The 13,705-nt window shown below is 46.1% G+C and overlaps 1 protein-coding gene across 1 annotated transcript in view; it reads left to right on the top strand.

Annotated features, from left to right (window-relative positions):
* The window catches only part of MEGF9 (multiple EGF like domains 9), a 61,957-nt gene extending 48,763 nt beyond the window's left edge, over window positions 1–13,194 (top strand). Inside the window, exons 7-9 of the mRNA XM_061477118.1 lie at window positions 3,536–3,679; window positions 4,359–4,631; window positions 8,321–13,194. Of these exons, the coding sequence (XP_061333102.1) occupies window positions 3,536–3,679; window positions 4,359–4,631; window positions 8,321–8,775 (872 nt within the window). The 3' untranslated portion in view covers window positions 8,776–13,194. The remainder of the gene's footprint in view (window positions 1–3,535; window positions 3,680–4,358; window positions 4,632–8,320) is intronic.
* Window positions 13,195–13,705: the final 511 nt, after the last annotated feature.

The raw sequence follows: 13,705 nt of genomic DNA on the forward strand, positions 1-13,705 counted from the left end.
TGACCACGGTGGGTGCAGGCTTTACCTGCCTCATCTGTCTCTGGTTTTTGTCATTTTTGTGCAGCAGAGTTCTGCTCTCATTCTCTTCATCTGCATCTTTAGAATCATAGAATTTAGGCCTTGAGTACCCAGAATCTTTACATTTAAACTGACATTAAAATGCAGCTTTGGAGCTAGTCTTCCTCTCAAGGAAGTCAATAAAGACAGCATTATCCACCTCAGGCTGCAGTGCAGAGCATTTATTCTGCAGTCTCTATTGGAAATCAGTGCTCCATTGTTCTCTGCTTACCCAAATACACAACACTGGCTTTTAAGGAGCTGTTGTTTAACTGCTGTTTACCTGGCAACATCTACTGCAGTAGCACTGAGGTAAGGTGACTGTTATTGCCACAGAGGACACTATTAGTGCTAGAAAAAACTGGCAGCACCTAATTAATATTGCCCACTTCTTATAAGTTTGCCTTGTGCCTTTTCCTTGATCACTTCTTTGGCTGTATCTCACTCATGCAGATGCTGATAGAGTGCAAATGTTGAGGTACCTGTGCTTGAAGAGCTTATGGGAGGGCACAGGGATCCTAATTGCTTTTCCATTTCCACCAAAAGGAGAGATCCCGGAGGAGGAATGTTATGTGACTCCTGCACAATCCCCACTTTAGCAGCAAAACTCACACTCCAAAATCCAGATTCTTGTCAGAACTTCCAGGCTGAAATGCAGTTCTGTGATATTTATGCAGGAGCTTAGAAAGAAGTAATATTTTCAAAGTCTTTGTAGGGGTTTTTGTAGGTGGCAGAGAGGCAGAGCTCATTAAAGAAGGTGATTTGGGGTAATTTCTGCACCACTGTCTCTTCCCTCATGTCCTATATGTTTCATAGAATCACAGACTGGTTTGGGTTTGAAAGGACCTTAAAGCTCATCCAGTTCCAAATTCCTGCCATGGGCAGGGACACCTTCCAACAGACCATGTTGCTCCAAGCCCTGTGCAACCTGGCCTTGAAAAGCAGAGGAATGGGCAGCTAATGCCCTGATCCTGCTGAGCATCAGTTAGCACTGGGCACCAGACCTACACTGATGAATTACTGCATTCGTTCCTCTATGGAACTGTATGTGCTTCTGTCCTACCAATATTGAAGGATACAAGACTGTACCTAAAGCTGTGCACACATGAGCTGTGTTACTGATTTGGAGCTGGCTGTGTGGGTTTTGTGAAGGAGGAAGATAATCTGCTCTCCCATTTTCTTCCTCAATGTTCCCCCTGCTCTTGATTTAATTAAAACCCCAAACCCCAGCACAGATCTTGCCCCTGGGATGGGGCTGTGCAGCAGCCCTTCAGCTGGAGCTGCCCACAGCACTGCAAAGAAAAACCCTCTTTTTGGTTAATGCCCTATTCTTGAGTATACAAAAATCCCTTTTTTCCCCCCCAAATTTCCTCCATCTGCTTTATTTGCTGCGAGGGGTGGGAGAACCCAACAAAACCAGAGCAGAGCACAGTTGATTAACAATTAGGTCTGACATCTAATAAGTAACACAGCGCTCAGCCTGCTCTAGACACTGCACTCTGTGTGACCTCCCCAGCTTTACATCAACTCTATGTGGTCTTTGTCACATTTTCAAGCTTTCTTTGGCATCAATGCTGTTCTTTGGGCTCCCTCTGCCGGCTTTACAACCGGCTCCACTCAGCATTCCATAGGCCAGGAGGAATATTTAATATCACTGGGCTGGGAATCAGGCAGCTCCCGAGGCAACAGAGCTTTCTTTGACACTTGCGCCCTGTTTTACGTCAGTGCAGTGAGTTTGGTTGCTGCTTCCCAGTTGGGATATTGGGAAGTTTGATCCTTCCTGAGGGAGTTATCAGGATGGGAAGTGCTATTAATTATTAAGGCTTTCCATAGTGATACCTGATTGCAAGCCCATGCATGCTGTGCACGGCAGAGCGACTTGCTGACTCATTGGAAACGCAGCCATCTCACAGGGTTAAGGTAAAGAGATGCGAGTAATTCCTGCTGATGGGAAAGACATTGGTCCTGAAATGACCAAGTCTGTACAGACTCCAGATTTATGCCACCATTAAAGCCTGCAGAGCATGGTTCAAGGCACCCTTGCTGCTGATAGGGCAGATTAACCTTCCCTGAGCTGCTCCGTCCCAGGCATCCCAGTGAAGCAGCTGATGGAGGTTTGCAGATCATTTCCCCTCAAACCTGACATCTCTCCCACAAAAACCACTGGCTCGTGGCTGACATGCTGTTGGGTGAAGAACAAACAGTGTGTGGGAGCTGTTTGTGAGCGTCCTTAGTCATCAGGGTGCTGCCAGCACCATTGTGCGAGTGAATCATTCCCAAAGTGGGTTTGCTTCCTGCTCTTGGCATGAGGGTCGGCTCCAAGGACATGCCAGGGATGCTCAGGGATGCTGAACTGCAGAGTCATCACTGTGCAGAGAGAAGGAGCCATGCAGCATGTTGGGATTGCAAGGGAGCCAAACTGCTCCAGTATGAATAAGAGAATCTGCTGTGTGGTTTGTTTTCTGTTTTAACAGTCAGCATTAACCTAATTCAGGGGGGTTTGTGTGCTTAATGTTGATGAGACTTTTCCATAGCCCTATAGCACTGCCAGATTAGCTCAGTGAATCTCCTGTCTGGGCTTTTATATACAGGGAATAAACCACTGTGCTGCCTTGGTTTGTTAGAAGGTGGCTGTTGCCTTTTCAGAGTCCTGTACATGGGATTTAATAATCTCAGCTTCCCTCAGGTCACTGCCACCTTGTCGAGGAGCCTGCTGAATTACAGAATGTTCCTGCTGATGGATGGGCTTTTGATAGAGGCTGCGTTTTTATAACCAGGGATGTATTTCTTTCTCTGGCTACAAAATGCAATTTAAAGGGCCACTGGGACACAGCCTCTGCTAAGACACAGCATGTTGATTTTCTGATTCAGGGGCTTCCCTGAATCCTTCAGGAAAGGGATGTGACTCACATGAACTCCCAGTTCTCCTCTGGTTCTTTGGTCAGTCACTGCTGCTGCCTTCTTCCTGTGATGGGGATGGAGGAGCTAGAGCTGCATGGATGGGATGGAGCCATCTGCCCCCAAAGCAGGAGAGCAGCACTTCCTTACCCCAACCACCAGGTCTAAGGTGTAGGAAGAGGTTGTGCACAAAAAGAAGGCAATGAACTGGAGGGACCCCTCGTGGGAGTGGGGGATTGAAGCCTCAGGATTCCATCTCACTGATGGAATCAAATGCAAACTGAAACCCCTTTCCTTGAGGACCATTTAATATTGATAGCATGTGTTTACCTGCGCTGACCTTTCAGTGAGGAGCTGCATGCCTCTCTTCTGGGGCTGCCTACTTTTTCACATTATATGTGTGTGCATATGGAGTAGGGATGAGGTCGTAAGAGGCCAGGATCATGTTTTGGCCAGAGGGCATCCAAAAATCACCTGTGAACTCTGATAATTGAGGGTGCTCCATGCGGATTCATGCTCCAAATGTTCCACTCCAGTTCCTGCTCCTCAGTGGTTGCTTGTGCTCCTGTCCCTTCCCCAGGCATCTGCCTGCACTGCCAGGGGAACACTGAGGGGAACCACTGCGAGCTCTGCAAGGAGGGATTCTACAGAAGCACCCATCCTGCCCACTCCTGCCATCGCTGCCCGTGCTCCACCGTGGCATCGACTGGAACGTGTCGCATACGTAAGGCTTTTTCCCTTCGGTCCCACTCCTCAGATAATGAATGTAGTGCTTTACAATTAGGTTGCCACTCAGTGTGCATCAGCCTAGCAAGGGGTTTATAGCCCATGAACCTGTCTGTGGGAGCCAGAGCACCTTGTGGAAGCAGCGCTTGGCACGATGCATCCCTGGTGCTTGTGTTGCCTCTTGTGAGAGAAGCTGTGCAGTGGAGGGCATCAGGAGTGTGTTTCTGCTCTGTTTTCATGTAATTAAGAGAAGTTATAGCTGTAATAAACATAAGGCTTTTTTTGATATTTCTTCAATCAGTTTTACAATCAAGCCACCTCTGGCTTTGTATAGCCCCAAAAGTTCCTGCAGATTCCTAACACCCCTGATATAGTTCCAGCTGTTTGCTGAAATTGGCTGTTTGAGATGGGAATGCTCAGGAGTAATCATCTGTTTGCTTAGCACCATGCTGAGCGTGCTCTGTGATGCTGGTACAAGGCATCAGAAACCCCTAGGGACAAAGAAAATGCTGCAGGTCAAAAGTTGTATTTTCAGCTTAAAATCTGAGATTAATACTCAATGGCTGATTTTTTTTGTCACAGTGGCTTGTGGTCATGTCCCTAAGAACAAACCCCAGAGCGGGTGTTTCTCTCCAGGGGGTATGATGCATCCCCTGTTTGCTTTCTGTATTCTCTAGATCATGGTGAAAGTGCCCCAAGGTGTGACAGGTGCAAAACTGGGTACACTGGCCCGAACTGCAACCGCTGTGACAACGGCTACTACAACTCTGACAGCATCTGCGTGACGTGTAAGTGCAACGGGAACGTGGACCCAGTGCAGTCGCCCAGCGTGTGCCGGCCGGACAGCGGGGAGTGCATCGGCTGCCTGTACCACACCGCCGGCTTCCACTGCGAGCGGTGTGAGGATGGCTACATCCGAGACCCCGACGGGACCAACTGCACCAAGAAAGGTAGAACACACTCCTCCTGAAGGCTGGGAAAGGGGATCATAGAATCACAGAATGGTTTGGGTTGGAAAGGACCTTAAGATCACTCAGTTCCAAACCCCTCATAGGCAGGGATGCCTCACCACCCTCACAGCAAAGAGCCTCTTCCTTACATCTCACCTGAAATTCCTCTTTTTCAGTTTAAACCCATCACCCTTGTCCTGTTGCTACAGTCCCTGATAAACAGTCCTTCCTTGGCATCGTTGTGTCCCCCTTCAGATACTGGAAGGCTGCTATGAATGTTGTTTATTGTTCAGGTTGGTTTAGATTTGTCTAGCCTGTGTTACAGGGAAGAAAACCAGACCATGTTGTTGCCTACTGGCTTTGAAATCTGATTGAGATTTACCTCTGTACCCTCCCTGAATCCCAGACTGCAGCAGGCACCTCTAGTGAACAAGCTGTTTGCAGTATATTTACATGTAGGTTTTCAGATTTCCATTGCTTGATATACATGATCTTAGTGCCCAGTGAATTGTTCTTCTTGACCGGTCCATCCAACAGCACTGCCTAGTTCCCTAGAAAGGGTGTTTAGAATGAATCTTGTCACTCCTCATACTCTGCAGACATTATTTGGGCCAAATTTAGGTATCAGAGAGTCAACCCCAGAATTTACTGGTATCCACTCTGGGAGTCTCTCATCAGTCTTCAATCCACATCCAAGACACTGCACGTAGCATCTCTGACACAAATTGGCTCCGGCACTTAGAGAAGCCACTGCACAACATGAGGACTCATAGTAAAATGAGAGAAAATGGTTCTTAAGTTGCTCCTTCAGTGGTTATCAGGAGTTTGGTCCACAAGGTGGATCTCCAGCTCCATGCATGGAAATGTTACTGGTGTTATGGATTAGATAAGAGAACCTAAGAGTCTGGGAAAGTATTTGGGCCTGAATTTGTCCTTGTCACCAGCAGAGATTTAATTCAGATCTTCTGTTAGGAGCTAATGTGGTTGTCACTCCCATGCTGCTCTCTGGAGGTGCAATCACAGCATCCCGCTCTGCTCAGAGAGATGATCAATACAGAAAAGTTGAATGCTCATTACCTGGCACTGTACCGTTACAAGGCTGGAAATGGCACTTTTGCATCGTCTCACCCATTATGTCCCCCTGCACAGCCCTCTATGCAGAGAGCTGCATGACTCTGCTGCATTAAAATCCATGAGTATGGCTTGGCTTGGAGACTTGTACCTTTCACCATTCAGTTTGATTTTAATGGCATTGTTATAGCCAATTCTGATGTAGGGAAGGGATGAACCCGTTCAAAGGGAGTGGGACACACTCCTCTAGCCTTCCTGTTTCCTTGGTACCCCTTTTCCCCTTTCTTATTAAGTAACTAAAGAGGCACACAGTTTCTTTCCAGTTTCTTACACACAATTTGCCTCAAATTGACACACAGAGGTACTGTGTTTTAACCACTTTTTGGTTAAGATCTTCATAAGCCACTAGTGCGTTTGAATAGCCTAGTTTTGAGTGGCTTCTAGAGCAGAATCATCACCCAGATGATGATTTAAGTCTCTATTTAAATGCTTGCAGTTGAAACAAGCCAGCATAAAGCTAAACCCAACCTCCAGTATCTACAGAGTCTTAAACCTGACCAAGATTTTGGTGCTTTCAGGGCTGGTGGAGAGAATACCCAAAGGATGTGTGGGATGACCCAAGTCAGTGTTTTAGAGCCAAGTTAGTGTTTTAGACCTGTGGGTGATTGGTGTTTCTGGTGAAGCAAAGCAGCAAGGACTCAGTGGTGCAGAGTGGCCCCGTGCCACCCAGCTCAGCATCACAGCCATCCCTGAGAGCTGGCACAGGGACTGCTGGCACAGGCCTGGCTCCTGCTGGGGCTCATTCACTGTGGGACATAGCAGAAGCTTTGCAGGGCCTGCATTTCAATCAGGCAGCTGGATATGACGCTCATGTCAAAGCTGCCAAAGCAGCCCATTGACTGAACATCTGCCGCTCTCAAGGAGCTGCTTGTGGACATCTGGAGGGTTGGCACAGTCCTGGTGAGCAGGAACAGGCATGGCTGTGTCACAGCTCAAAGCGACAGCCCGTGCTCAGAGCAGGGCACTGTTGCACCATGACGTTACCGTCGGTTCCAGGAAGTGTTTTCACCCGTGTCCCCCTGCCAGCGCTGAGCTGATGCTGACTCGCAAATAAAGCCCAGCAAAGTCCTGTTTCCTTGCTGGTGAATCAGCCATTGTCTCCGTTCTGGGGTTTTATTTCTAATTATAGCTACCAAGCCAGGGTTTGCCAAGAATTGAGTGTTAATACAGGAATTTGGAAAGGATGACTGAATTCCTCGTGCCCTTCTCTCAAAGCTGTATCCAGGAACCTCTTGCTCCTGTCACGTTGCTTCCTACTGCAAAATTCTGCCTGTGATCCCATAGAGAAATATGCCTTTGTGGCATTCAGCATCCTGAATATCCTTATCAACCTTAGGCAGGACCTGCAGAGAACAGAGGAACTCCTCCAGGGAGGAGACTCTGAACAGGAGGCTAAATTAGGTGTGTGATGCCCCCTTCATAGGAGTTTCTTCATTGCCTGAGCTGGGAACGTGGCAGTCCAAAGTTAACTCGTGGGAGTTCCCCTGAGGGCCTGTGGTAAGAGATGCGCTGAGTATTTCCAGCTCCTGTTGCCATTGGAGATGCAGCTTAGTGCAAAATTAGTCCTCTGGAAGTGACTCTCCTCAGTCATAATTAGTAGACATTCTCTTTGGGAGAGCTGGATCAATACAACAGCACCATCAGCTGTAATTGCTGCAGCTGTAAGTGGGTTTAAAATAAAGTTGCATTTCTAATAGGACAAAGAGAAATGGAAGAGAGTGGGAAATAGGGTGCAGAGAGTCCTGTGGAGCAATAGGTGTAGAGAACACTTTGGTTGATTGACACTTCAGCCTCTGGAGGGTTCTTGTTGCCTGGACTTGAGAACCTAAAATAGATCAGGTTATTCCTGTGAAAAGATGCTCTTTTAGTTGTGTTTGGGAGCCTAATACTCAGGCTTTTATCATGCTTTCTGAGGCCTAGAGCTCAATTGGTTTAAAGGTGTAATGAATTTGCATCCCACTTGTGAGATGTCCAGTGTTAACGTGTTGCTGACTCCTAGGTCTGAGAAGGGAGTTATCCCATTGCTGGAAACAAAGCAGGTTCTTGGCTGTTTTGTGCCTGGGAACAGGCTGCAGAGGAAGACTGAGCTTGTGGCACAGTCTGATAGTTCCCATGTTCTCATCCTTCATGCGTGGACAAATGCCAGCAGCTGAAATCAGACCAGGATCCAAACTGGCTTCTGCTGTGCTCAGAAGTTTCATGGGAACATCCATAGTTGTTTTAGGGGGATGATATGGTTACTTTTTGCTTCTAGTTATGCAGACTGGGGGTTGCTGTGAGATTTGTGAATGTATCTAACACTGAATCTTGGCTACTGCACTACCCCTCCATGCCCAGATTTTACATAGGGATGCTGCAGCCAGTGAGCACTTACTTAACACACAGGATTACTTAAAAAAACCCAACCCTGGCTGTTTTTGTAAGCTATTGCGAAAACATACCAGCTTTAAGAGTTTAGACTTTATTGCCCTAATAACTGTGATATAAATGTCAAATCTCTTATGTTTATGCTTAACTCCATCTTAGCTTTTATTGACCATTTTTCATTTGTTTTGTAGAAGCCACTCTTGGGCCAGAAACCGGGGAGTTCACAACATCTGCTCCAAATGCCACCCAGGCAACATCCTTTCCAACTGCAGTGATAAACAGTACGTTGTCACCAACAACTATACAGATGCTATTTCCCATGAGTTCCTCTGACAACAGCACTTCTGCTTTTGCAGACGTGTCCTGGACTCAGTTTAACATCATTATCTTGACAGTTATCATCATTGTTGTGGTCCTACTAATGGGCTTTGTGGGTGCTGTCTACATGTACCGTGAGTATCAGAACAGAAAACTCAACGCTCCTTTTTGGACCATTGAACTCAAAGAGGACAACATCAGTTTCAGCAGCTACCATGACAGCATTCCCAACGCTGACGTTTCGGGGCTGTTGGAAGATGATGGGAATGAAGTTGCACCGAATGGACAGCTAACGCTGACGACTCCCATGCATAACTATAAAGCTTAAAAGCAGTGATCCAGCTATTCCAAAGTTGGCTTGGAAAAGTTATGGGGCTTGTTGAAGGGATATCAGGAATCCGTGCCAAGGCTCCAAGCAGAGGAATTTGCTCTTCAGATACTCTTATTCTGGGAATGCTGTAGCTTGCAGGTGAACAGGAAAAAGCGTAGTACATCTGAATTTCAGGTAATACGGTGAAGTGCATTCAGTGGCCTGCTCTCCATCAAGATCCACAGAGTTCACTGTTGTTAAAGGCTTGATGATGCTGATCTGAAATATCTTTCTTATGAAGAAGTGGTAGGGTGGAGAAAGCACTACCCATGACTCATCAAAAGCTACTTGATATCCAGCCAACCTAACACTTATGTCTTCATCCTTTAGTTTGAGAAGTAGCTCATGAATTAACAGTGGATATTCAGGAAAGGCTTCATTTTAGTTCCTGATATAAATGTGTTTATAAAGGAGGACAAAAAGAGAAAGGGAGACGTTCACTGCAATACCAAAAGGCAAGTAGAGGAGTGAGGTGCACACTTAAAAAAAGTCACCATTATGAGTTTCCACTAAGCAGGGAAACAGGGGAAAAATAAAGAATTAAAACATTGGAGTTAGGGAAGAGACAAAGCTTTTCCATTTCGGAGTATTTATACAGGGTGATGATGCTATTAAAACATAGCAATCCATTTTGGTTTTTCTAGAAGGAGTTAATGAACTTGTATAGTTTCTGTGCAAGGGAAGACGACAAAGACATCTCAGGGTTGCCGTGTAAAAAGAAAAGCTAGGCTTAATACCCTACCCTGATAGCAATGGTGTGTTCTGTATATAAAATGTAATATATCTTCTTGGAATTGTATTTGTAATTATTTGTACAAAAATAGACAACCAACCAACCAAAAAACCCCCCCCAACAAACCCATGAACCTCCCCTATCCCCCAAGTCATATTTTCTCTTCTAGATTTTAACTGTACAGCGGTTAGTGGCGTTGTTTAAAACGGAAACAACCTGAGGGTTGTTTAAAATACTGTAAATTAGATGGCAATATTGTTGGAGCTGGGACTCTGGCAAACACTGACTGCTTGAAGCTTTTCTTCTAGTGTCATTGACTAACTTTCTTTTTTAGAGAACGTGTGAGTGCTCCCTACTTGCATCTGTTTGATTTCCCCATTCCTTTAAATATAGAGTGAATACCAGTGTTGCCATGACTTAGGGCCTAGTAAGTGTCCAAAAATTGGATGTACCATTCTGTTACTTGCTTTTAAATCTCCATACAAAATGCAAATACACTGTCATGAATGCACTGAGAGCCTGATCTCGATGGCTGAGCTTCTCCAGAGCGGCTGCTCGTGGTGTGAGTGGATCTCATTCCCATCTGTCCTGCACTGACACAGTGATAGGGGAGACATGTCAGAGAGCTGAAAGCAGCCTCCTGGAGGGCAAAAGCAACAACATCTGGATTTGGATGGGAATGGCTTTCAGCTGAAGAGCTTCTAGGCTTAAAAGCTAAAAATGCACTGAGGCTTTCTGGAAATGTACATAGCACAAGGTGGTGGTGATGGGGAATCAGCTGTGTCCCTGGTTCCCCTGATTTTTGTGGGAGGCTGGTGGACTGTTAGGGGGAGAACAACCAGCGGGCAGCAGAGTACAGGGAGGTCACTCCTCACTTGGTATCTGCATCAAGGCAGGCACTGTGCCCTCCTTGTGCTGGTGAGCGCCAGGTCCAGCCCATGAAAATCAATACTATTACATTTAAGCAGGGTGTGAAACAAGCCTCTCGCCTAACTCATGAGGAACCTCAAACTAAAGCTGCATTGCTGTGTGTGTTGGTGCTCTGCAAACGATTGCTGCTGAGGATAAATGAAGTACCTGCTAAAGGTCAGCAGGAGCTGACAGATGCATCCTCAGAGCCAGGTGAAAGGAGGTATTTCTCAAGATGAGAAATGGTAGGAAGAATGTGGTGATTATTTATTTGCTTTCTGGTGCTGCACGGAGGCTTTTCTTACCATTGGAGACTTTTTGGGGAGGGTGGGGGGTACAGGTACTTCAAACACATGCACAAACATGCCATTTCTGCCTCAAAAACTTGCTTGCCTGGTTTAAAGATGGGGCACACCAAGTAAGAAGGGAAAGAGCTGAAGATGGTCAAGGGCAACTGCAAGGGCAGAATGTGAGATTGAGCTGATGGGACCTGGGTGAGGTCCCGGAGTGTAGGTAATAACTTTGGCTAATGTCAGTCAGAGCAATGTTACTTGGAGTTATGAAACAGGGGAGGAGTGGAGGAGAAAATCTGGATGTTGCTAATTCTTGAGTCATTCATCAGACTTTGGAAGAGCAGAAAATTTCCTGGAAGTTGTAACTATTTAGCAGCACTGATTTAGGGATACGCTTGCACTTCATCACTTCAGAGGGTGGGGAAAAGTGATTTAGGAAGTGTTAGCTTCTGAGACTAATGCTGGCAGGCTAAGTGAAGGATGGATTGTTCACTTTAATGTTTTCGTAATATTTTGGTAGAGAGAGAAAACACCTCTTCCTCATTTTGGGATTACTGTTGGCTACTTTGTACCAGAAATAGGCCTTGAGTTTTCTCTCGCTGTAGAAATAACATCTTCAAAATCAGAGTGTGAGTTCAGATGCTGAGCCCTCCTAATATGTGCCTACCACAGTGCAGGAGGTGTTTGCATCTGGGCTGCTTCTGACCTCCAAATTGCCCTCAATTCTTTGTGTTTGAGCCCTGGGTTTGAGAAGAGGGGGAGGGCAGGATACCTTACAGTCAGTCTGCAAGGGAGGGTGGTACAGCTGTGCTGCTTTGGGTTGCACATCTGGATGAAAGGATGTAGATGGTCCCCACAGATGTGATGGGAAGCTTGGCTGGGCAGGGGGGACCTGGCTGCCTGGGTTTGGGCAGCAGAGGAAAGCACAGGATGTTCTTTAGCAGGGACTGGAGCACAGCGAGGATGTGGCACTGGGACAGTGCTTGTCAGATGGCAAAATGACTCAGCAGGAAAATCCCAGCCATCTCCAGTCAACCAGGCCTTTGGCACAGAGGAACAGCACTTAAAAAAGGGGATCAATGTCTCAGCAAAGAGAGAATAAACAGCTTCATGTTCGATTTTGGTGGTGTGAGATGAGACCCTCCCTCTCTCCATCACTCATGCAGTGTCCCCTGGGCACTGCAGGAGATGAGGACAAAGCTGGGCTAGTTGTATCTTCTATCAGCTTAGGTTGACATTGCATTTTGAGGGGATGCAGAGCAACACACATGTGCCAAGGTACTAAAGGACACCAGGACCACTGACCTGCCATGTTGTAACTTGCCATGAAGCTTCCCAGATGTTGTGGTTTGCCCTATGCCACAATGGGGTGTGGGCAGGTAAACCAGAATTGGATTTACAGGGCTGTTGAGGTCCTACTCAAGCTAGCAAGACAAGCAGGCATCTGGATGACTTCTAGGGCTGATGTGGCAATACAGATACATGTAGGATTGCTGAAGGGCCACCATACTTCTCCTTCTAAGTGGGCATGCTGCTGTATGGCTCTCCTGAAGAAAGGTAGTTGATAGCATGGTACAGTGGCTGTAGAACATAGAGAAGGTACAGTAAGGGCTGGGTTAAGGTGGGAAACCAGCTCTCAAGGCACAATCCTCAGGGTCGTGAGGGCCCTGTGGACCCAGATGGTCTGGATGGGGCGAGTTCAACAGTCAAGTAACTTGGAGGCAAGAGGATATAATGGAGTGGATAAAGGGCAAAAAGCAATGGTATGTCAAAGGTGTGGGGCAGCCTGGATGGCTGACAACTTAGGAGAGCATTTGGTAAGCACAGAATGCAACAGACATGCAAAGAGTGATTGGGTTAATGGGAACAGATGATCTCAAATCTTATGAACCACTGTAGCTAGGAATAACTTTGTGGAGCACTAGCCCTAGGGAGCTGGGAGGAGATGTCATCCACTGGAATGAGAATTCCCTTGAACCAGGCAAACTTGGCACGCTGGAAGCCTTTTATGAAGGAGGAGGGGATGTAGTCAGCATCCTTTGGGTGTCCTGGGCCAGTTCAGTGCTCTACAACCGCGTTATCTTAAACGTTACATGCAATGGAAACGGGGGGGGGGGGGGTTGCACAGTCTCCTTTAAATAAAAGATATAAAAATAAATTTCTCTGTCAAGTGAAGTTTTAAAATGAGCTCCCACAGGACTCTGCTCTTTGTGTCAGAGGCATGGATAAGAGAAATGTGGGCCTTAAAAGCTGTACTTGCTCCCAACTGAAACCAATCAGTCTTACTACGCATCCAAATAAGGTGTCTCCTAAGCATATGCTATGCTTACAAATGCATTTCTAAAATAAAAAGTGTATGATTTGAATATATGTCAGAATTTATACAGAAGAATGTTATTTAAAATGAATAAAAATAAATGTATATAATTTGTATCTATGCCACTTGGATTTTTGCATTTTTGTTCCTTCCAAGTTCAGCAGGAGTCTTTCCATTGATGGCAACCAGAGCTGGACTGAAACCTAAAGGATTGAATCCGATCTTAAATGACATTTGTTCAGAGAGAATTATTCCTTCATTACACCCCTGGATGTGACAGGAGAACCAGGGCACAAAAATGGTTTTTAACATCAGCTATAAGTAGTTGACATTGTGTCAGATAATCCAGCTATAAAAAGAGTCCTAAGATGTTTTGTGTCTTCTTATTCATCCCAGCTTTCAGCTACTTACATGAACATTTTTGGTAGCCAGACAGTCAATGCGTGCTTCCCCGTTGTTGTCTGTAACATTCCCACAGACATAATTTGTCAGGGATTTATGCAGTCATTAACAATGAAACCCACAGAGCAAAGCTAGAATCTGGAAGAGGATATTGTATTGGATTTTTCTTCATGACCACAATGGGTCTTCCAAAGGAAATGTATGTTATCAGATGCTCTGAAATCCTTATCTGGT

Source organism: Pezoporus flaviventris, unplaced genomic scaffold, assembly GCF_033815535.1.
Source record: "Pezoporus flaviventris isolate CSIRO_AGI_PZ_B2104156 unplaced genomic scaffold, CSIRO_AGI_Pfla_v1 ptg000097l, whole genome shotgun sequence".
NCBI lineage: Eukaryota > Metazoa > Chordata > Aves > Psittaciformes > Psittacidae > Pezoporus > Pezoporus flaviventris.